Source organism: Vigna umbellata, chromosome 7 (assembly GCF_029865625.1).
Source record: "Vigna umbellata cultivar VRB3 chromosome 7, Vumbellata_1.0, whole genome shotgun sequence".
Lineage (NCBI taxonomy): Eukaryota > Viridiplantae > Streptophyta > Magnoliopsida > Fabales > Fabaceae > Vigna > Vigna umbellata.
In genome coordinates this window covers 3,219,592-3,245,154 of record NC_142171.1, presented here as the reverse complement: position 1 = coordinate 3,245,154, position 25,563 = coordinate 3,219,592, and the positions used below count along the sequence as shown (strand labels likewise).

The window sequence follows — 25,563 nt, the reverse complement described above, 5'->3', positions numbered from 1 at the left end:
AAAAATCGTTTTCGGTCCGTTTTTTTGCAGACTCTTGCGTGTACTTGGAGGCTTCTTTGACTGTTTTTGGACTGCGTTTTAGGTCGTTCACTCCTCCGTTTTCATCCTTTTCATTTCGAATCTACTTTTCAGGTTAGCTTGTTGGTTGAAATTTTTTTGTATGCATGTAATTGAGTTTTGTGAATGCACGTTTTTTACTGTAAAATGTGACTGCGTAATTGGCTTTTGAATATATCTGTATTAGTTGTGTATTATATAAGTATCAAATCATTGAGTGACACTTAGTTCCCGTTTGAAATTTAAGACAAACGATTAATCTTTTAATCGTTTGTCTTAAATTTTGAATTGTCCGATTGGGATCCCCAGGCTCAGGTGCCTGTACCCACTCCAGAAATTAACTTTGTGGGGGAGGCCATAGGATCATTTATTGCATGGCCTAGAGCATTGATCATGTCCCACATCGCTACTCCACAGGTATAATGTCTTTTAAAATAGTATTTCTATGTTTATTCTTCATATAATTGTTGACAAAGCTTTGACGTAAATTCTTATCTTCAGTTCACACGTCCTCAGAAGCAGCCAATTCATGATACAGTCATACATGAAGATGATGAGATGGCTGAAGCGGAGGATGATCCTCTATCAAAGTTAGTGACAAAATTACCCAGATTAAAGAAAGCATCATTAGAACTCTACTGGGATTTGAGGGTATTTGGTCTTCCCCCACATGTGCCAGTTTATATCACATTTTCTGATGCATTGGAGGTGATTGGGGGAGACAGGATGTTGAATATTTCCATCATTCAGCTGTGGTGCATGTAAGTTACTCAATTTGGTCTTTCATATTACTTTTATTTACATTGTTATATAGTTTCTAACAACTTAACTTTGTTGTTTTAGGTACATGGACACAATCATTGTAGACCAAGGTCGGTCTTCCGTGTACGGATTTGTTGAACCTCAGACCATTGAACCGTCTGGTAACACACTTCAAAACAGACAAGATTATTTGCAAACATGGATGGATGAGTCAAAAAGAGACGTATACCTTGTGCCATACATTGACGGGTAGGTGTTGTTATATGTGGTCAGTTTATTATTATAGTTTCGTTAATTAGTTGAATAACTATTTGTCCTTCGTGATAGGTCGCACTGGCAGCTGATGGTAATCATTCCCAAACAATGTAAAATTATATTTTTTTGTTCGTTGCACAGGAGGATGAAAACTGAGTTGAGAACCATGCTTCAAGGGTAAGTGTTTCTCCAAAAATGACTTTGAATTTGATGTTCACCTTCAACTTTTATGATAAAATAGTCATATTAATTATACTTTGTGTTTTCAATCTGTACAAAGTTATTGGTAAATCTCGTGGTCAACTGGTTCAAGTTTTGTATCCAAAGGTTGTAAGTCATTTAACGTTTCCTTTTCATTTATGTTATTGAATGATCTAAATTCTTAACTATTTAGTTTGTTATTTTAGTGTAACCACCAGGTAGATTCATGGGAATGTGGCTTCTATGTGATGTGTTGGATTAAGACCATCATTCGAGCAGTCATTACAGATGACTGGAATGAGGTAATGATGTATACCTTCAATACATTACAAATCATATTCATCTACAACTATATATGAAACAATAATGAATCTTTGTTGAATTTTGCAGCGCTTCAAGACTACATCGCCTATTACAGAAGACACAATTAAACAGATAAGGCAGGAGTGGACCGCTTATCTTCTGCAAAGATGGAGTTAGGAATAGTTATATTTCTTGTTGAACATTGTTTAGTTTTTTAGTTTAAGTTTTATGTTGATAGTTTGGTAGTGGATTGAACTCCACATTAAGTAGAACTTTGTTTATATAAAACGCATTTTTATATTATTGCAAAATTGTTCTGGGACATTTTTCTGCTTTTCAGGTGTGGTTTTATTGAAAAAATAAACTAATTTTTAAAAAAAAAACGCCCAGTAGACGTCCGTTAGTGCACAGTCGGACGTCTACAGACGTCTGTTAGTGCACACACGGACGTCCACCCCCCAGCTCCTACCTAAAAAATTTCAGCAAGGTAGACGTCCGGGGGGAGGAGGCGGACGTATATATAGACGTCCGTCCAGACACAACGGACGTTCATATAGGCGTCCGTCCAGACACAACGGACGTTCATATAGGCGTCCGTCCAGACACAACGGACGTTCGTGTAAACGTCCCTCCTGACACAACGGACGTTCATGTCGACGTCCGTCATGACACAACGGACGTTCGTGTAGACGTCCGTGCTGACACAACGGACGTTCATGTCGACGTCCGTCATGACACAACGGACGTTCATGTAAACGTCCGTGCTGACACAACAGACGTTTACAAAGACGTCCGTCCTGCCACAACGGACGTCTGAGCGACGTCACCCACATAAACGTCGGGCGTACGGCGGACGTCAAAAGGCCAAAATATCGGACGTTAAAACCCCTTTCTGCACTAGTGATGGTTCTCATTGGAGGGTCAATAAACTTTGGAAAACACTTGAAAAAGATGATAGGCATAATTTCATTTTCTAATATCTATAACTTTCTAATAATACTTATATATTGTATACACATGTGATGGATATCATGGTTTCTCAATACATAAGTACATATTTGTTCTTGGTAAATTTGATGTAGATGTATTATGGTATAATATAATAAATTGGAAAATATGATAAGATGTATCATAATATTATTTTGGTAATAAACTAGTTCTTGACCAATTTGATGTAGATATATCTTGGTATTATAGTTGTGTGATGTAGAATAAGATTATTTGACGATTTTATAAGAAGTGTAATGGGCTTGTTTCTTATGATGAAATATACAACAATTTTCATAAAAATAAAAAATGGTCAATATTTATCCAGTAGAGCAAAAAAGTTCATTGTTATATGCATTTTAAAGGTAAGATTTTATTTGGTTATTTAAATCTTATCTTACAAAAGTGATTTATTTTTTATATAGAAATTTTATGATAGAAAATATGCAAAAGTAGAACTGTCAAAACAGGTAACATGGCTCGAACCGACCCGGCTCACCATGGGTTGGTCACTAAGTGAGCCAACCCAACCCGGTTCACTTATTAGTGAGTTGAAAAATTTTCAACCTGACCCGACTCACCATGGATTGGTGGATTAAACGGGTTAACTCACTGACTAATTTAATAATGAGTTTTTTTTTAAATAAAAAAAATTAAATTTTTTTTAATTCAAATCTAAATAAACGTCATACTAAAATAATGTTAAACTCCAAAGACAATTCAAAATAAAAAAAATATCATAAAATCCAAGCATAATCCAAAAATATGTACAAAAGGCGAACAAATAATTTTTTAATATTGATAATTTTTGTATCACTTGTCTCTTGAAACATCTTATTCTTTATCACCATCTACAATATAATAAAAAAATACTAACTAATAATATTGAAACACAAAATGATAAATAATTAAATTAAATTAGGTGAGTTGGTAAGTCAACCCGGCTCACCATGGGTTCGACCCGGTGAGCCGGGTTGAAAACTAACCCGCATAAAAAAAATTACAGTTTTTTCAAACCCAATCCAGTTCAAACCCGTAGTGAGCCGGGTTGGCTCATGGGTTACAATCCGTTTTGACAACACTATGCAAGATATGCATCAAAGCATCCTAAAGTTAATTTAGATGTATGGACAAAGATGAAAGGTACCAAATAAGAAAGGTAGTTTTCTTGATAAAGTAGCGTTAAGGAGTTGTAAAGAGAATATATAAGAATTTGAAGATGTTTAGACACTAGGTTTTATAAGATGAGTAAATGGAAAATGTTTTGAATAGCAAATCAATAAACCAAAGATTTTTATACAGGTTCACTTAACGTGAGTTAATCCGGTTCTTCCTTAAGAACTCTCAAGGGTTTTCACTAATATTTTCTAAAATTATACAAGTTTTACCGCTTTAGGTTTACAACAAGTATTCTCACCACTCCTGGTTCCCTAATCAACATGACTAGTCCGAGTTTAATCACTTGTGGTTTAAACCAAGTATTCTTACCACTCTTGGTTCCATAGTTAACACGACTAGTTCAAGTTTAACCACTCCTGGTTTACAAAAAATATTCTTATCACTCCTAGTTCCAAACCTTCAAATTAAATAATTATTTTAAATTAGAAAGGTATATATGATCACAACCAATGTCAAATAAACAATTTTTTTTATTTATGGTTTAGTGCTTTGGTTTTATTTAACCGAAGCAAAAAATGCTTATCTATTTGTTTCAGTTTATAACTGAAGTCAAAAACACGCTCTTATTTGTTGTATAAAAGCTGACAAAAACACGAACAAAATATCCTAAGGCGTCTAGAGTCACTGTCCTTAAAAATTTATCTGCGGTGTATTACGCGAGTCTCCCAAGATACAATAGGAACTTCTCGAAATGTATTCGAGGGTCACAAAACTAGCAAGATATGAGATTTAGAAAACAAGATATGAGATTTAGAAAACAAGATATGAGGATAGGAAATCAAGAGAGAGAAAATAGAGATTGGAAAATATGATTTTGTCCTACTATCTTAGAATGGAAGAAGAGTTCTATTTATAGAGCTAGGTGCAAAAGAGTCATTCCCAAGAATTGGAACGTTGCACTTCATGAACGTTGGCAAAGAAATGAACTTTGCAAAAGCTAACGTTGCAAAAGTTTCTTTTCCAATATTATAATAGGGTTAAATATGTTTTTAGTCACTAAATTATTGGTCATTTCTGGTTTTCGTCCCTCTTTCAAAATAAGGTACAATTTGGTCCTCAATCTTTTCGAAACTTTGGTTTTAGTCCTCGAAAACTAACACCGTTAAATATGTGCTGATGTGTCTAACGTCTCTGTCCACGTGTTCTTGGTTTTTTCTGACGTGTGTTAAGTCATCTGGGGATGGAACTGATTCCTCTTTAATCTGGAATGAAATTGGTACTCAAAATCATTTACAATTGGTGTTGGTGTTGCTGTTCTTTGTTTGGGTTTGGTTCGTTAAAGAAAGGGATTTCTTTGTGGTTCGTTGAGGTGGTTCGTTGAAGAAGAAAGGCGGTTGTGTGTGGTTCGTTGAGCAAGGTAATTTTTTAGTTTAAGTTTAACTTGTTTTCTCTGTGACTCGTTGAACAAGAAAAGCAATTGTGTGTTTAATGGGCATTCCGCTGTGCATTGTCAGTCTAATGTGGGAAGTTTTCATTTGACCTTGTAGGAAAAATGGTTTTTGACGTGTCTTTGTATCATATGGGGAAGTTCATGAAGAACAAGGGTCTACAATATGTGGGAGGAGAGATACATGTTATCAGGGGAATCGATCCCGACATGTGGTCATACTTTGAAGCTGTGGGATTTGTTAGAGAATTCAAGTACTGTGGAGAGTTCAAACTTTGGTGGAAGGGTTCCAAACAAAAGGCAATGAACAACCTTAGACCGCTGACAGATGACAGAGAAGCCATTTTGTTGGCTAACTATGCAGAGGCAAATAAGGAGGAAGTTGAAATCTATGTTCAACATGGCCAACCCAGTCAGGCAGAGGAAATTACTTTTCTTACATTTGGTGAGGAGGCAGAGGAAGTAAGAGTACAGGAGATGGAGGAAGAGGTTGTTATGGATGAAGAAGATATTGGTGGGGTGGAGGGAAATGTTGAAGTAGAAGACTTGGTAGTAGATGACGAAGAGGGGAATGTTGAGGGAGAAATTGTGGAAGAGCAAGAGGAAGAGGGGAATGTTGAGGGAGATGAAGAAGAAGGTGAAGAAGAAGATGAAAAGCAAGATGAAGAAGAAGAAGATGAAGAAGAAGATGAAGAGGGCAATGTTCTTGAGGACGAAGGGGTGAAAAATGTTGATGACAGTGAAGAGGAGAGAATGGCAAATGGTGATGATGGGTTTGGGATGGACAATGTCACGATGGAGGAAGAGAGAAGAAATATTAATCCAGTTTTGGATAGGTGGAAGAGAATGAAAAACAAAAATACAAGTGTTAGGAGCAGATTTGTAGATAGTGAGGGGGCATTTGTCATTAACGAAGAAGTTGGAGAGCATGAGATAAATGAAGTTTATGATACAGAAGAGTTGTCCTCAAATGTAGATAGTGATGAGGATGTGAGGGACAATAAAAGACACTTTCCAAAGTATAAAGCAGAAGATATGACTAAGGGATTCAAATTTAGATTGGGAATGGAGTTTAAGTGTTTGAAGGATTTTAAGAGTGCCGTACAGGAGCATAGCGTTTTGAATGGAAAAGAAGTGAAGTTTGTGAAGAATGATTTGAAGAGGGTAAGGGCAGTTTGTAAGAAGGGGCGTGGTTTTGTTATTATGGCTAGCAAGGTAGGAAGTAGGCAAACCTTTAGAGTCAAAACTCTAGTTCGGCACAAGTGTGGAAGGGGTTTTGGTAGCAAAAGTGCAAATGTAGAATGGATTGCACAGGTTTTGGTTGCCAGATTTGTCAATGTTGCAAGCATGACAGTGAAACAAATCATAGATGAAATACAAAAGTCATATAGTGTTGGAATAAGTCATTGGAAGGCTGGAAGAGTTAAGAGAATTGCAATGGATTGTTTAATGGGTGATGGAGAACGACAATATGCTCATCTGGTTGACTATGTGGCTGAGTTATTAAGAGTCAAGGCTGGGACCTTTAAGATTAAGGTGAATAAACCCGAATCCACCCTGCAACCAAGGTTTGGGTCATTTTACATGTGTTTGGAGGGCTGTAAGCAGGGGCTTTTAGGTAGTTGCAGACCATTTATTGGTGTAGATGGTTGTCACTTGAAGACAAGTTATGGAGGTCAGTTGTTAGTTGCAGTAGGAAGAGACCCTAATGACCAATATTTCCCACTAGCTTTTGCTGTGGTAGAAACAGAATGCAAAGACACATGGATGTGGTTTTTGACACAGCTGCTTGATGATATTGGAGGCATAGATTGTCAAAGGTGGATCTTTATTTCGGATCAGCAAAAGGTACATTAAAATATGTAGTTTAGTTAGAAATTTATTTTGATTATGTAATACTTATTGGTGTATTATGGTTGCAGGGATTAATGTCAGTTTTTGATGATATCTTGAATGGAGTGGAACACAGGCTGTGTTTACGCCATTTATACAACAATTACAAGAAAAAATTTGGGGGAGGTTTGCTCATTAGAGACCTCATGATGGGGGCTGCGAAGGCAACGTACTATAAGGAATGGGAGAAAAAAATGGGTGAATTAAAAAATCTGAATGTTGATGTCTTTAATTGGTTAATGAGTATACCAACTAAAAGTTGGTGTAAGCATGCTTTTAGTGCTTATCCTAGGTGTGATGTGTTGATCAATAACTTGTCAGAATCATTTAATAGTACTATTTTAATGGCAAGGGACAAACCAATAATTTCAACGATGGAATGGATTAGATCATACATAATGAGTAGGTTTGCAAGCCTTAGAGAAAAAGTTGACTCATATCCTGGTGATGTTATGCCTAAACCGAGGAAAAGATTGGATATGGAGGTTGAAAAGAGTGGGAATTAGCTTCCGGTATGGGCAGGGGGTTCACAGTTTGAAGTAACTCATGGCTTTACCATGGACAAATTTGTTGTTGATTTAAGTAATCACACATGTACTTGTTACTTGTGGGATTTGGTAGGAATACCATGTAGACATGCGATTGCTGCCATTCATTACAAATCAGAAAACCCAGAAAATTATGTTCATCCTTACTATAAGAAAGATGCTTATAGAACTTGTTATGCACCAATTATAAGTCCTATCAATGGACAACAACTTTGGCCTACATCTGACTCTCCACAACTACTACCTCCCATTTACAAAACACCTCCTGGGAGGCCAAAAAAATTAAGAAGACGAGAAGCTGATGAATATGTCAGCCATGGAAAATTGTCAAAGACCAATACTGCTATAAGATGTAGCACTTGCAATGCATATGGACACAATGTAAGGACATGTAAAAAGAGCCAGAAAAGCAAGGTAAATCTTCTTGGTAATGTTATTTACAAGTTCATTTATTTACAACTATTTGTTATCTAACTATCTTACTCCTTTCATAGGACAAAAGAGGGGCTTCTACATCAACACCTGGATCTGCATCAAGAAGGGCTGCATCTGCATCTGCATCAGAAGCTGGAAGGGGGGCATCTGCATCACAAGCTGGAAGGGCTGCATCAATTGATGGAAGGGGGGCATCTACATCTGCATCACAAGCTGGAAGGGCTGCATCAATTGCTGGAAAGGGGGCATCTGCATCTGCACCACAAGCTGGAAGGAGATCAGCCAGAGATGTAGGGGTTGGGGCTGCATCAACATCACAAGCTGGAGGATCTGCAACTATGCGTCAAGGGGCAAGAAGAGCATCCTCAAGATTGGCTGCACAAATTGTAGGGTCTCAAGGAAGTTGTAATTGAAGGATATAATTTCAGACAATTTGTAGTGGCTGTAGGGTCTCAAGCAAGTTGTAATTAAAGTAGTGGTTGTAGTGGACCACTTTTTTGTCTTGTAGTGACTGTAACCCTTTAAAGTATGCTGGGACCACTATTTGAACGACTTCTTTATTAATCAATATGGACCACTTTGCTTTGCTTTTACTTATGTTGTAACTGGTTAAGCTGTTGTCTGCTATTAGTCCCTCTGCTGTCTGCTTTGCTTTGCTTTGCTTTGTTTTTACTTATGTTGTAATTGCTTTTAAAGTAATTAAAGCTGCTGTCTGGTATTTTAAAAATTTGAGTGGTTTTAGTCCCTCTACTGTCTGTAATTGCTTTGCTTTGCTTTTACTTATGCTGTATGGTTTTAGTCCCTCTGTTGGCTGCTGGAACAAGCTACAATTTGGTGGCAGTTTGTGGTTTTAGTCCCTCTACGCATTTGCCATTCTAAACCACCACTTTTGGTGCTAAAGAGCAACTCATACAGTGATATTTTCATCTCGAAGCTTTTAGCCTCTGCTGGCAGTTACTACATGTCAAATTTGGTAAAACGAAGTTGCTAAAATCATCACATTAACATTCCAAACTCGTTTCTACAAAATTCACATTTAAACCCCCAAATTTTTAGCACTTTTTCTGATAAGTTGTAGAATTTGGTGATTTTGTGGTTCTATTCTGTCACACTTTTTTGAACATTAGCTTCGATTCTGTCACACTATTTTTGAACATCTTAAATTGGTAGTCAAAGCTTGCTTTACAAACAAGAGCACAGTCTGCATTGTAAAGTTGGTAGTCAAAGAGCACAGTCTGCATTGTAAAATTGGTAGTCAAAGCTGCTAATATTTGCAAACTATATAACACAAATGCACATAACACAACCATCAGGGCACAATTGAACTGAACTTCCACATTTTATTCAATTTAAAACTTGCTTGTACATCCACAACACAACCTATCTAATTACAATTTACCTTCAACACAAACAGAATACAAAAAATGGTTGTTAATGCCCATGACAATACAAAAAACACCAACATCATTTTGAAATTTTTTCTCTCTTCCTCTAATTTCTTCTTCAACTTGTCCTTCTTCTTCCTTAGATCCAACACAACATTTTCAATACACACTTCAACTTCTTCACTCTTCCTTTGTAAGCTTCCTTCCATTTCGAAATCTCCTTCATCAACCCATTCAAAGAAGTTACAGCTTGAATTACTCTGCAAATGAAAATTACAAATCACCAATACAATATTCAACACAATAAATAAAGCTTTTATTCTCACTTACTGCCCAATTTCTACATCTATAAAATAGTCTCCCTTTGTTCTTCAATGTAGTTGCCTTCAACAACAACAATCTTTCCCAACAACCACAGTTTTTTGAAGCTAAGTGAGAGGATCCACATGTTTGGGACATTCCAGAACCTATGCTCCTTGGTGTGCAACCTCCTCTATCACCTTTCATTTCCCTTCAAAAGTGATTAACAAAGAAACTCAAGTTCGAAACCAAAACCCTTCAACAAAACCCTATATCCCCAAATCCATCCATCATTTTAAACCAAAACAGAGACGAATATGAACTTACATGCCCAACTCCACCAATGCCGAAGAAGGTGATATCCAAGCTTGAACCTTGACTTCGTCTTTGCTCAAATCCTTCAGACAACACTTTGCAGTGAAAGTAATAAACCAAACTTTACCAATGTTGGATTAACTTTGCATTTCAGCTGTAACAACACCTGGACAGAGACGTTAGAACACGTGGACAGAGACGTTAGACACATCAGCATATATTTAACGGTGTTAGTTTTCGAGGACTAAAACCAAAGTTTCGAAAAGATTGAGGACCAAATTGTACCTTATTTTGAAAGAGGGACGAAAACCAGAAACGACCAATAGTTTAGGGACTAAAAACATATTTAACCCTATTATAATAATATTAACGTTGCAAATGAACCTTGCAAAAGTTAATAGACGTTGCACAACTTTCTATTGCAATAAAATAATAATATTTTACAACATTATTTACCTTGTCTTAATATGTTTTAGTTGTAAAATTGAAACTCAATGTCGAAAACAATTGATGTTGTATCTTCCTCGCCCTAGTGATAACTTTTAAATAACATGATTTAAATTGCAACACTATTATAAAACTTAGTAGACCTAAATCTTGAATGTTATAAACAAAATTAAAGGGATTTACTTTTTCTTTTCTCTTTTATTGAATGAATAATAATTTAGGATTTATTGAACCTTTATTGTGTTTACGTAATCTTTGATGTGTATATTTTTTTATTATATAATCGTGGTATTTGTATTATACTTAAAGTCAAGAAATAGTATAAAAATATATTTGATATAATAATTTATTAAGATTATTTTAGTTTATGTATTTTTTATTTTTGTTTGTATCAAGTATTGCATTATATAATAAATACATGGGTTGAATAAAAGAATGGTAGAGCTAGAGTGAGATTTAAGAGTATTTGGTCTCCAGTGACATGTGTCATTATATATCACTTTAAATGATGTATTGGAGATTGTTGGTGAAGAAAAAATGTTAAACATTTCAATTATACAACTATGATGCATGTAAGATTTTTAATTCCTTCTTAAATATTCAAATTGTTACTTTTTAATATATACACTAGTAAAAAAAAGAGTTTCTAACGCGTCATATACGCTTCGGTTTCGTAAAAATCGAAGCGTATAAAAAGACGGTGGCAGTTTTGTAATAAAAGCCAAGGTATACGCCTCGGTTCTCCACTAACTGGTGCCTAAAGTAGTAACTGCCTCGGTATCTAAGTGAACCGAAGCATATAACTCTGCGATATTCCCCATACTGCCCCGCTTTCCCCTAATCGAGGTGTATGCTTTTTTAATAAATTTTTTTTAAGGGATTAGGCATCGGGTGGCAGCACAACCGAGGAAGTAGGCTGGATATTGCCTCGGGTTTTTGGGAACCGAGTTAGTAGGCCTGGTCTAGGGCAGTAAAAACATATGCCATTGTTTTCCTTCTTCGCGTGTTTCCCCTGCGTTTCTACCTCCACAACTACGTTGCTTCCTCCTTTGCTGCCTCCAACCACTTCAGACGTTTCTGCGTTTCTGCTCCCTCCGCCGCCTCCTCCCTCCGCCGCTGCCTTCATATCTTTGGCGCATTGCTCTCCACTTTGCTGCCGCAGACAACGAGGAACTCAACGTCGAAGAGAGGAATCTCCTCTTTATAGCCTACAAGAATGTGATCGGAGCGCGCCGCGCCTCGTGGCGCATCATCTCCTCAGTCGAGCAAAGGAAGAGCTGCGACAACGAGGATCACGTCACCGTTCCAAGATCGAGTCCGAGCTCTCCAACATCTGCGACGGTATTCTCAAGCTCCTCAACTCTCGCCTTATTCCCTCGGCTTCCTCCGGCGATTCTAAGGTCTTCTACCTCAAGATGAAGGGCGATTACCACAGGTTCTAACATCAGGTCTCCAACATCAGGTTCAACCTTTTTTTCCCTTTCCATTTCTTTTTTTTTTTACTGATTTCTTGATTCAGATCTATTCATGAGGTTGAAAGTAGGGGAAGGGGGACTAGCGGGGGTCTGATAGTGAAAACTAACCCAATGGCCGGAGGCAGAGTCGACGGTGGAAGCGTCGGACTCGTCGCACTCGGGGATGGTGGAAGTCGCGACGTGGTGGTGGCGCGAGGGACTGGAGGGGGTGGAGGTGGCGAAAACAGAGTGGCGGAAGGAAGCGTTGGAGAGGGAATCAAAGTCAGCCTTGCGCTTGGAGGGGTGACAGAGGCACTGTTGGATATCCTTAGAGGAGGAAGGTTGGCGGGGATTGAAGTTATGTTGCGGATGAATGGGAAGAGAAAGGAAGAGGGGTTTGCGTCAATGTGAGTGGGGCTGGGGAAGATGAATGGGGGAGAAGGAAGGAGCTGTCTTGTTTGTGGAAGAGGTTTTGAGGCGCGGAATCCCTTATGCTTCGGAGGATAAAGAAGGGCATAAAGGAGGGTCAACCGGGTATCTTGCTTGGAAGATGATGGTAAGCAGTTGATATTCGAATTTTTTCACTTTGTTGGATAGTTAGTTAGCTCTTGTTTGAAACATTGAATATAGTATTGAGTAAAGTCTTAGTTGGACGATTCATTATGATGGTTACTTATCATTTGGTTCCCTTAACTTAGACGATGTTAATGAGCTTGTTATTCACATTTTCTAGTTTGCATCACTTGGTTGTTCTAGTTAGCTGATGGAGATCTTTGTGACATTGTTCTTGCCATTTGTGCTTCACATTGCTATCTGTTTTGCCCTTTTGCATCAAGTTATTGATTGGATTGTTTTGCCTTCATCAAGGTGAGGTTTCAAACTACGAAGATACAAATGTTGCCTAGCAACTCTAAGTTGTTCTCATGGGAGACGTATGATGAAGATGTATCTTCACTATCAGAAAGTTCAAAGATCACAACTTTTGGACTATTAGAACAACTAAATGCCACCAGAGACACTAGTGACTATCTATGGTATATAACCAGGTGAGTTAGTTGGTATACAAATTTTCTTCTAGATTTTTTCAACAGCAGTCAGTGAATTCAAAGTATTTTTGAGTCATGCATAAAAGCTTTCTTTTCTGAAGAAATTCTTGAATTTTGTGGTTTCTTCAGTCTTTCAGCTTTGAAGTCTTCATGTCCATCTCAAATCAATGAAATTCTTTGTTTCACTTTTTAGTTCTCAGCAGTTGAAATCTTATTGTTTTCTGGTTTGCATGCCACACAACATTGACATTAGTTCATTAGAATCCTTTCTTAGAGGGGGCAATAAGCCCAACATCAGTGTGCATTCAGCAGGCCATGTTGTCCACGTGTTCATCAACGGTCATTTTTTAGGTTTGTAGTTTAACTCGATAACTCTTATGATTGGAATCCAACCAACATGTGATGATTGCTAATTCCTTTTACAAGCTCAGCTTTTGGGACTAGTGAAGACAGAAGTTGCACATTGAATGGCCCTGTCAACCTATGTGTTGGAACCAATAAAATAGCCCTTCTCAGTGTAGCTGTTGGATTACCCGTAAGTAACTTACTTTTGAACTCCAATTTGGACTTGAACATTCCTTTATACTTAGCAGTTTGCTCATATATTGATAAATTTTGTTCTTCTTTTTACCCCAGAATGTTGGATTCCATTGTTAAGAAGAAAAGGGGTTGTGAAAATGCTCTAAGACTATGTATGTATGGATTGATAGACAGGAGCAAAATAGTGTGAAATGAAATGGGATGATAATACTTGGTTCCATTGTTTGGATTACCTAAAACAGTACGAAATGAAACAAAAAGGAATTGATTCCATTCCATTACATGAAGTACCCCCTTTTTCTTTCCTTCCATCTATTCATTTCACTCTGTTGTGTTCCATCTCTTTCCATATCAGTACATGGAAAATGAAATGATATTGTGCTAATCTTTTGTTTTGGAGGCAGATTTGTATACCTGGAGCACTGATTTTCTTGGTGCTTGCTTACGTATATAGTTTGTATAGTTTTAATGTGAAATGGAACAATACCAGTGGAACAACAATGTTGTACTAGATATGATGATGATGATGATCAATATCTTCTTTGGAATGAATTTCCTGTGTATTCGGTGGATGATGTCATACTATTGTGGAGAGAATTACTAACACGTTGCTTTTAATAAGTTTTTTTTGTTGATTAAAATTTATTGAAATCTAAAAATATTAAGATAAGTTTATGATGTAATTTCTTTTTTTATGATTTTATTTTCATTAATTATTTCCTTTTAAGATTTAATTTGCTTGAAGTGATTACAATTTTCTGCTGATTGTGATTGTGATACATTTTATAGTTGCTTATATGAATTCTTAGAAATTTGATGTGTGTGTGTATATATATATATATATATATATATATATATATATATATATATTATTTGATGTTATGATGAAATAAGTATATAGTTGCAAATAATGTTAAGAGATTGGCTAGATTTTTTGTTGTTGAATTTTCCAACATACTGCCTCGGTTCAAAAGAGAACCGAGGCGAAAAGTCATTTAAAAAAAAGGGCAAAATCCTACTGTCTCGGTTACTTTTGGACCGAGGAAAAATCCTATCCCTTTTGCCTCGGTCCACAACCGAGGTAAAAATGATAGACTTTTTGTCTCGCCTGTATATGCCTCGGTTCCAGAACCGCTGCCTATGAGCGAAAATAACCGCTATTGTTTCCCTTAACTGTACTAATGATATACTTAACTTTATTGTTATTGGTACTAAGATCAAACATCCATGTATGACTTTTTTTAACATTAGACCATTCAATCATCTGGAAATACAGTAGAAAACAACCAATCATATATGTAAACATAGATGATGAAATCCAAAGGATAATTGTATATTGCGTCATACATTGATGGATATGTATTACCTAATATTGTACACTTTTATGAAGATTTAATGATGATTCATGATAGAGGACATTGGCAAGTGATGATGATCATACCAAGAAAATGTCAAGTATGATTTTGTTCCCTATATAGGAAGATCAAACCTGACTTGAAATCCTAATTACAAATGTAATATTACACTCTTTCATATCAATTCATTATGATATTAATATATTAACCTATGTTTCAAATTTAATTAGAGTTGTGGATAGGCTTAAAGCAACACAAATTGAAATAATCTATCCAAAGGTTGGCTTTCATTGATGTTTAACTTATTAATTTTTGTGTCTGAAATTTAGACCATCATATTTGACTTTTTTTTTCCATGTTTAGTGTAACAAACAAATTCTTGGGCATGCGGGTATTGCATGGTATTGCATCATGTCATGGATCAAGACTATCATCCGAGCATGAATTATAGATGATTAGAATGATGTAATAATACATCTTTCACATCTTACAAATCACATTCAACTTTGAACATTAGAATGCAAATTTAGTCAAGTTTTCCCATTTTTGCACTGATTTAACAATCAATCCCCATTAACAGAGACCACAATCGTAAAGATACGATAGTAATAAGCAACATATCTTTGGAGAGATAGAGTTAGACATACAATAGTTTAGTTTCAATTCGTTGTGTTTTGACATGGGTAGCTTTAGTTTTTAATTTCATCTGTCATAGCTTTAGTTATAGTTTGAATTGTGAATAGTATAATTTTTTTTCATATCAATTCTAGATATATATAAAATGAAAAACTGATTTTATGATTTTCCGGTTTGGTAAAATTTTAAAAATGAAACTTTTATAAAAAAAAAAAAGACACTAATTTGACGTCCAAAAGTTCATTTTTAGATGTCAATAACCTTATTGTGCCTCCTCAGAGAAATAATTTCACTAAGCGATAAGCGAGAAGGGGTGTGATTTGGCAAGATTGACGTCAAAAAACATAATTTCTGACATCAAATTACCCCTTTCACAATACAGAGAACACCCAGTAGACCTTTGTTAAGCACACGAGAGGTTCGCTCAACGCTATAAAATGTTTGAAGTCATTTTCCCTTAAAGATAAGAAGTAACATAGTTAAAGTTTTTTCTTTTACTAATGATAATTTCACGAAATAATACAAATTATATTAAATATAATAAATTATTGAAACTATAAATTAATGATATTTATCCTCATAAAAATAATTTAAAAATTATATTTTAGTTTACCGTTTTTTTCAGTTTGTAATTGAATTTTATTATTCGAGAAAAACTATAAATTATCGGAAAGAGATGAGAGGAGTTGAAAAGGAAGAAAACACAAGCCAACAAGAAAGTAGTGTAATGAATTTTATAATTGTATGTCGATCCATGGATTTTTTAAAGTGAAAGAAAACCGTTTACACAAAGTTCTACTATGTTACTTGAAGCAAACATGGAAGAGATATAGACAAAGATAAAGAAAGAAAATATATGGTTTCGAAGAAAACAGAATGGGAAAGCAACACTACAATTATTCACAATTTGTGAATAATTCTAGTTTTTTCGGCTTCAACACCCCACATTCACATGCCATAAATGTTCCTTTATACATTTACTCTTCTCCCGCATTCACACACTCCCACTAAACACACCCATCTATCTCATCGTTAATTGCCTCTATAACTTTCTTCCCTAAATTTCCCCTCTCTATATATTCTCCCCTAAATTCTCAATCTCTTATTCCCTTTCTCTCTTCTCTTGCAAATCTCAATCTTCTCTCTCTCTCTCACCAACCATGGCCTCAAGAGGAGCCACTGTTTTCATATTGGCAATGATGGCATTGGTTCAGATGCGAATATGCACGTCGGAGATAAACCGTCAAAACTTCCCCAACGGCTTCGTTTTCGGAACTGCTTCTTCGGCTTTTCAGGTTCGTTTTCGGAACTCGTCGTTTCTACTTCCTCCAAACGATTTTTTTTTTCAATTATTTTCTCTTTGATAGAAAAGGCAAAATCCTTCTCTTGTCATGACTTTACTCTTCTCCTTCGTTTCTGAGCTTTGCACTTTAGATTCTCTTCTTCCGGCTTCGTGATGTGTATATGCTAACTAACTTTGTCTTTCGACCATGAAGATGCTCGTATATATATCAAAGTGATACCACATATTCACATTAGAAAAAAAAAAGTGTGATATTATAAAAAGTATATCATATTCATATTTTTAGATTTTTTTTTTCATCGCTTACAACAATATATGAAAATTTTTTTTTCTAGACGAATCAGTGTAAATAAGAGATGTCAACAAAATATAAGATGAGTTTTATGTAAGCTTCCTTGAAGAAGACTGTAAGATAAATCCCAACAAAAGAACAATGAAAGCGAATGTTATTTTCTCCAAAATTACGTCGTTTAAAGTGATTCTACTTTTGTATGCTTTTTCAATTTTTTATCTGATTTAATTAAGTTTTAATTTCGTTGTAAATTTATTACTTTTAATTAAATTTTTATTAAAAAATTGTTCTATTTAATGTTTAAACACTTTTTTATTTTTCTTATTGGGTATGCAGATTAATTAGTAACTTATAAACGTTTCTCTTATCTTACATGTATGTTTAATAGCATTAAGAGGATGTGATATTTATGGTTAATAGAAAATAAAATTAGTATAAAATGATAATTTATTTTTATTGCTATTATAAAAAATGTTAGATAAAGATGTTAAACCCTTGTTCTTTAAGACATTTTCTATCAAAAAAAATCGTACGAATCATTGTAAATTTACATTAATAGCAATACATTTTTATATTAGTAGTAATAAAATTTCGTAACACCAAAAACTATAAATAAAATGATAAAATAAGAAAAAGACAAATAATCATAAAAATTTAAATAACAAATACTTATTTAAAAAATCTTATAAAAGTTTCAATTGACAATAATTAAATTTAGGATCAATTTAGAATTTAATTAAATCAAACATTCTTATATTATTGATTAAATAATATCTTTCTCCTTTTATATTTGTTTAAATATTGTAAAAGAAAATGTTGTTAATTATTGTAGGAGTATAATTTTGCAATGATTTATTACATACGCCATATTTTGTCCGTAGAGTAGAAGTGTATAGTTCTTTTATGCAGTAAAACTGTTAATTTTATGCAACTCAGTGAAACTCAAATCTTTTTTAATCCTAACTTCATAAAGGTTTAACATTATGATCCGATAACTAATTCTTGAATTATTATGGTAATCATAATTCATAAATCTGGAAAACAAAGTCAATACCAAGTCTACTCGTTGACATTTTGAATTTGCATTTAATTCCAAATTATTTTTGGGTTCGTTTTATTTTTGTTCCTCTACTTAATTATAGTTAGTTGGACTTTTTTTGTTTGCGGAAAACGATGTTTAGTTCCAAAAAGTCGTAACAATGTGGAAAATGAATCAAGTTTAAATAAAAAGACGATAAATATATGGTGTGAAGTTATTAATTTTATTATTCAAAAGGAATATTTTTCTTCACGTATTAAAATTATCAAATACTTTTTTTATTAAAATTTAATTAAAATGGTTTGCAAATATATTTAGGTGATGATGTTGTTTTGTTGTATTGGATGTAGTATGAAGGAGCAGTGAAAGAAGATGGGAGGGGACCATCAGTGTGGGATACATTTTCACATACTTTTGGTAAGATTCTTATATCAAACTATATTTATATGCATTGCTCTAATTGTTCACTTTCATAAATTACGTAACATGGTTTATTTAACGTGTTCACGCAAGAGTAATCATCAAATTTAGTTTTTCATCAATAATTGAATCTTTTTCCCATAAACTAACAACTTTCATGCAAAATCATTAAGTAGATAAGGACGCCGCAAACTGAAATTGAACGTAACTACTTCTCTTTTAATTTTACGCTTTAATTATTAATTTGAACTAAAAATATATTATTGATGTGACAGTAACTTAAATGAGTACATGTTAGTGTTAGTTCAAATTAAAAATAAAATGAAAACCATTTCTAATTTACAGTTAAATTAAAAACATATTATAAAAAAGTTTATAATATGTCTCATAGGAAAAGTAAACACCGAATTCATCAAATTCCTGAAAACTTAATTTAGATATAGGGAAATTTTAAATTTGGCACACTTTCATGCAATAAAGTTGATTTATTTAGATTTAAACATTTTATTGCAGGTAAGATACTTGATTTCAGCAATGCTGATGTTGCTGTGGATCAGTACCACCGATACGAAGTAAGTAAATAATAATGGGTACAGTTAATAATTTTGGTTTTGGAACTTTTTTTCTTCACAAACTTATTTTCAGTTTCTACCGCCACAGTTATGATATTATTTAATTATTATAGTAATCTAATAAGTCTGATTTAGAAAAAATTGACCGCAATTGTCACCACCTATATGAAAAAGGTCTTCAAGCACATGTGAAATATCCTTTCTTTAGAAGGTCTCTATGTTTATGTTTATGTGTTTGAAGTGGTATAATTCACCTAGTCTTTTCTGTAATGAGTTTTATTTTTAGCTTTTTTTTTTCTTTTTTCGCCAATTATTAGTATTTTGGTAATGGAAAGTGGAGCCACACCTTTTTTTTTCAACCTCCTCTCTAACTTTATCACTAAATCTCTTCATAATTTTATTTTTAACTTTTGTATTCGTCGTGCCATTGGGAAATTTGCTACATTGGTGGTATATTTTGGTGTTAAGTATTTTGAAGCATTCGCAGAACGTGGTATCCTCTTTATTAATAGTTTTTTTTCGGCTGAAATTTGGTTGGCTTCACATATATCGTGGAGTGCTTTACATAACAATTTGATTCAAAATATAATATATTTCTTAATTTGATTTTTGAATTTAAATATAATATCGGAGTCATTTAGAGTCTTAATCAAGATTTAGTTGAATATGAAACGAAAAACCTTCTTTTATTGAGTTGGCTGAACTAGACTTAAAACTTAGAATTTAATTAAACTTAAAATTCATAATCATAATAGTCATAAAAAATTATGGAATGGTATTTTAGTATGAAAAATTATTTTTTGTAAAGAAGTCCTACTAATTAGTATTTCTTTCAAGAATGAGGCAGCAAAAATTAAGATGCAAAGTTATTGGTGGTAGACTAATGTCAGTATTGATAGAGTGAAAAGCATTATAGATGTCAGAACTTAATAAGGTAAAATTGTCCCCTATAAAAATAACATTTCAAATTAATGATACAGTTCAACAATTGCCCTAAGTCTTGGTCAACGGTAGTGCTTTTTTTTTAGAATTGCATATTGTTTTTGCCTGTAGGAAGATGTACAACTGATGAAGGACATGGGGATGGATGCCTATCGATTTTCCATTTCTTGGTCTCGGATATTTCCCAGTAAGCGTTTTCATACTTTTCATTCAAATAGGCAATTTGATTTAATACCATTTACAACCATTATTTCATGCGATTTATCTTATGACACAATTTTGTAGTAAATGGCTATACAGTGCTACAGATTTTTTAAGTAAAATTTTAGGAGCATACTATGTTATAGCCCTTCTTTCTGGATAACAGAGAAAAGGATTGACGCTCACCAAGTTCCAAAAGAACTTTAACCCTTTTCTTGAGTCTAACTGTTGGATAATTTTAACACTAATGCCTTTTTTTAGTCTGGAATATTAGTAATTAATTTGAAACTTTCTCTTTATGTATGCGTAATCTTAAGAAACTGATATTAATCACTAACATTTCATGTGTTAGATGGATCTGGCCAAATCAATGAAGCAGGGGTTGATCATTATAATAAACTCATAAACGCTTTACTAGCCAAAGGTAACTTTCATTATCCCTGTGTAACTGTTACATTTATATTTAAGTAGTGAACATAAAATGCGATTTCCATCTAGAATGTTGTCTGCATCTTCAAAGTTGTTAATCATTAGTAAGTATTATCAAGTCACGATTTATTTGGATGTAGATGTCTTCAATGCTTATCATTGCTCTATGCATTACATTTGCAGGAATTGAACCATATGTGACCCTCTATCACTGGGACCTACCTCAAGCATTGGAAGACAAGTATAATGGATGGCTAAACACTTCAATCATGTACAAATATAATACAACACTTTCAATACTTTTAAAATTATGTTAATTAATGAGAAAATATGCTTATAATTATTTTGTTTTTGTGTGCTACAGAAAGGACTTTTCAACTTATGCTGAGACATGCTTTCAGAAATTTGGGGACAGGGTTAAGCATTGGATCACATTCAATGAGCCACATACATTTGCCACACAAGGGTATGATGTTGGTCTACAAGCGCCTGGACGATGCTCAATTCTCCTTCACCTGTTTTGTAGGGCAGGGAACTCTGCTACTGAACCTTACATTGTTGCCCACAATGTTCTACTTTCTCATGCGGCAGTAGCAGATATTTATAGAAAAAAATATAAGGTAAAAGTTGTGAAAATTATAGTAAAGACATAAGTTCAAGGAGAAACGAATTCTATTCTAGTTGTAGCAATCTTGTTAAGAAAGCAATAGGACGAATCAAATGCTGAATATTATTCCGTGTGTCATTGGCATTAGAGATGTTAATGGTTCATTATTCTTTTAAAAGCCTATGCACGTGTGGATATGCTCCTTCTGCAATTATTTACACTATTAGAAAGCCTAAACATTAATAAGTTTGGTTACTGCAGAGTGCACAGAAAGGATCGCTAGGGATAGCTTTTGATGTCATTTGGTATGAGCCAGCGACAAATACCCAAGAAGACATTGATGCAGCTCAGAGAGCTCAAGAATTTCAACTAGGATGGTAAGTCGTTCACATAGTACCTCATTGAACTTTTAATAGTTTCTGTTCAAAAGCATCAATGAAATGACTGAATAAGAAGAAGAAAGGGAAAATTATTTTCACCGGAAAGTTCTATGGAGAAGTTGTAAAAAAAACTCATTTGTTCTTACATTTGAAAGTAAAGCTCATGATATGCTTCCACCATTAAAATGAATACAAGGGCATGATGTCATAATTGCAGGTTTCTTGACCCTTTAATGTTTGGGGATTATCCAAGCTCCATGAGGAGTAGAGTAGGAAATAGGCTTCCAAAATTTTCACAAGTCGAGACTGCTCTTGTTAAGGGTTCATTAGATTTTGTGGGAATCAACCATTACACCACATTTTATGCAAGAAACAATTCTACTAATCTAATTGGAGCTCTGCTCCATGATTCCATTGCAGACTCTGGCACCATTACCCTCCGTAAGTTTCATAGCAGACATTACAAAATTATCATTTCTTCATCAAAGTTATTTATAATTTTGTTGTTTTGTTCTGTCACTAAGTTATTGTTTTCCGTCTCTTTTTTCAGCATTCAATGGTACTAAAGCTATTTCAGATAGGGTAAGTCATAAACGACTGATTGTATTTTATTTTTTTCTCATTCAGATATTGTATTGACAATTGTCTGAGAAGGAAACATAATCAGATTAAATTTTGGTACTGGAAACTACTAAGCTAGAGCATACAAAAGTCTTCATCGTTATAATTCGATGTTTGCCAGCAAAACTTGTGACAAAAGAATAAGAGAGTCTTGTGCTGGGTTTTCTCTCCTTGTCCTTCTTATACTTAATTTGCATGTTCTATTATAAACAACACTCGTTTTATCTATAATGACGAGAGTTACTTAGTGAATAAATGCCATTTTTTTGTTGATCATGTTAATTTCGTCTTGCAGGCAAATTCTATATGGTTGTATATTGTGCCACAAAGCATGAGAAGCTTAATGATCTACATTAAACAAAAGTACGGAAACCCTCCTGTGTTTATCACGGAAAATGGTAAGTTTGACTCCTCTATAATCACTAAGCTTGTTTGTGTTTATATAATAGAACAAGTAGATTTATAGTTTTTTAATAAGTTTCTCTAGTTTACTAATTTTAAAGGTTAAACAATCTGACATTTACATATTAAAATCCACTTAATTACTTTTGTAGTCTAACTATTGAGACTTCTTTGTTTTTCTTTAAAGTGAATAACTTCTCAAAGGAGTCAAATCCATAAATTTCTTAGTTGATACTTGCTGTTTGATAAAGTATATCATGTAAAGTTCAGAGTGACTCATTATGTTAGTTTTCACAGGGCCAGGTATCATGATATTGCTTCAAATTATATGTAGTAGAACATTGGCATCATAGTTTTTATTTTTTTTGTGTATTTTCGTTTTCCATAATATGGAATGCAATCTATTTCCCTTTTTTGCAGTAGAATAAAATGGTAGCAAAGGGTGAATACTGTAAGCTAAATATTTTTTCTCATGACTTTGACAGGGATGGATGATCCAAATAGTCCATTTATCTCCATTAAGGATGCTCTAAAGGACGAAAAACGGATTAGATACCACAGTGGCTATTTATCTTACTTGTTGGCTTCTATCAAGTATGTAATAATGGTTGTTATTACTTGTATCAGAGTTTTGGGAAAATTGCACGAACAATTTCATAGTTCAGTAAACTAATGAAGTATTGACTTGGGTTCTTGCAGAGATGGGTGCAATGTGAAAGGCTATTTTGTATGGTCACTACTGGATAATTGGGAGTGGTCAGCCGGATACAGTTCTAGGTTTGGACTGTATTTTGTCGATTACAAAGACAAGCAGAAAAGATACCCCAAACAATCAGTCCAATGGTTCAAGAGCTTCTTGAATCCTACAAAATAAATGTGAAAATATGTGCAACTGCTATAAAACAAAGTTGTATTTTATTAGATTTGAATTGATAAGATTTTGAAATTTGTTTTTATGGTTGAAGCTTATTATAGTAAAATTTAGATTTAAGAATGATTTGTGAATCCTATGTCCAATCCTATGTTATGATTGAGTTAGTGGATTGTTTTCTCGAGATAAAGTTGCTGGCCTTAGAATCTATATCATTGCATATCCCATGCTCTAGGGAGAAATTTTGCAACTAGGTACTTGGGAATGGAAGACGGTTTCTTAAAGTATCCTCCTCTGTTGTATCAGGATGAAATTTTTAAGTTGTATTACTGAAATATTCTTCTCCATTATGATAAGTAAGATTTATAATTGGAAATTTAGGCTAAAAGAAAATAATTTTCGTATTTTAGTTATTTTAGTGTAAAAGTTATGTTTCGACATGCTCTTTAGTTACCTTGATAAAAGTTATATTCCCACCTCGTTAATAGTTAGATCGACTTCATTTTGAACATCAAGATTACCGGAGGTCTATTTAGAAGTTTGTGGTTAAAGTAAAAAAAAAAACGCACTTTAATCTAATGTCAATTATTTCCTATTTCGATTTATTTAAGTAACAATCTGATTCCAAATTCGTTATTCGTTGGATCGAACTCAAACTTTTACAATATGTTTTTAAGATAATATTCTTTACTCTTATTGATTTGATTTATATTTAGAGGTTTGTGGTAAGAAATATATTTTTCACATCTAGAATAACAAAAAACCCTCCTCCTAACTATCATAAGTTGTCAAATGTAAAATATTATTATATTTAAATAGTGAAAGATAACTTTACTATTACATGCTTGTGAATGTATAGGAAAAATAGTATTAAAATAATAATATAAATTTTCTATATAATGATAGAAGGAGAAGTGAAAAAGGTAAGTTTTGATATATAAATTTTCTATATAATTAATTTTCTTTCTTATTCTCTCCATTTCCATTTGTTTTCTCATTTAAAAAATATAAAGAAGAATATCTATTTAGTAAGATTTTAAAGTAGCTTGGAGAAATTATCCAATCAATCAATAAGTATAATTTTAGCTCAAGAAGATATTTTAAAGTAAGGAAATTTAGACATTTATCATTTTTTTTATATTTCTTTCAATTTACTTATCTTAATTATGTGTCCTTTTATTATTTTATTTATGTTTATTATTTTATTTATTTAATTTTTTTTTACTGAGGTGTTCATAACTTTATTTTTTTTATTTATTATTTTGATCTATTTAATTTATTTAGTGAAGTGTTTATAAAGCCATTTTTATTTATATTTATTATTTTTTTTACGTAATTTATTCGGTAAGTATTCATAACATCATTTTTTATATTTATTTTGATTTCTTTAATTTATTTAGTGATGTATTTATAATTTCATTTTTATTTGGTTTAATACCCTCTTTTGTCCCAGTTTTGTTGCATAATGTCAATTCAGTCTCTCGTTTTGAAAGTGTTTGAAATTGATACTTAGTTATTAAATTTTGAGTAAAAAACGTCTCTTCCATTAAATATAACCAAACAAAGTTAATGAAATGATAATCTGGCAGCAGTTAGTGATAACATGTTATAACTTAGTTGTGTGCGTGCTGAGGTGTTATTTAATTACAGAACCTAAGGTGTTTTTTAAAAATAGGATTTTTTTAATTGGGGAAAAATGGGGAACTGCCACATGACAGCCCCTTCCCCCACCAAAAGATTAGGGTTCTCCAGATTGCAATTCTCTTTGCTCCTGTCTGCACCGTCATGAGGCGAGAGAGGTTTCACTCTCTGATGGAGGTGCGGAGATGGCTCTGCTGGTAGCCTGGGTGATTTCGCGATTTGGGGTTGAAGATGAAGACTGATGCGATTTCGTGCCAAGGTTCATCACGATTGGGTTCTCCCTCCTAGCTGCTGATTTCGCGAAGAAGGAAGATGCGATTTAGGGTTCCTAACGGTGCGAGGCTCGTACATCTGGTTC

General features: G+C 33.8%; 1 protein-coding gene and 1 long non-coding RNA gene across 2 annotated transcripts; both read left to right on the top strand.

Annotated features, from left to right (window-relative positions):
* The first annotated feature begins 1,177 nt into the window (after window positions 1-1,177).
* Window positions 1,178-1,912, top strand: LOC148194961 (uncharacterized). The gene is made up of 4 exons (XR_015780680.1): window positions 1,178-1,251; window positions 1,355-1,401; window positions 1,482-1,577; window positions 1,666-1,912. It is a non-coding gene; the product is annotated as an uncharacterized LOC148194961 (long non-coding RNA).
* Window positions 1,913-16,415: 14,503 nt separating this feature from the next.
* Window positions 16,416-23,754, top strand: LOC124821251 (beta-glucosidase 40-like). The gene is made up of 13 exons (XM_047293113.2): window positions 16,416-16,780; window positions 18,470-18,536; window positions 19,053-19,111; window positions 20,165-20,240; window positions 20,607-20,678; window positions 20,867-20,954; window positions 21,048-21,303; window positions 21,552-21,667; window positions 21,888-22,111; window positions 22,221-22,252; window positions 22,587-22,689; window positions 23,179-23,287; window positions 23,393-23,754. The coding sequence occupies exons 1-13, from the start codon at window positions 16,646-16,648 to the stop codon at window positions 23,565-23,567; spliced, it is 1,512 nt and encodes a 503-aa protein (XP_047149069.1). The 5' UTR covers window positions 16,416-16,645; the 3' UTR covers window positions 23,568-23,754.
* The last annotated feature ends 1,809 nt before the right edge of the window (window positions 23,755-25,563 follow it).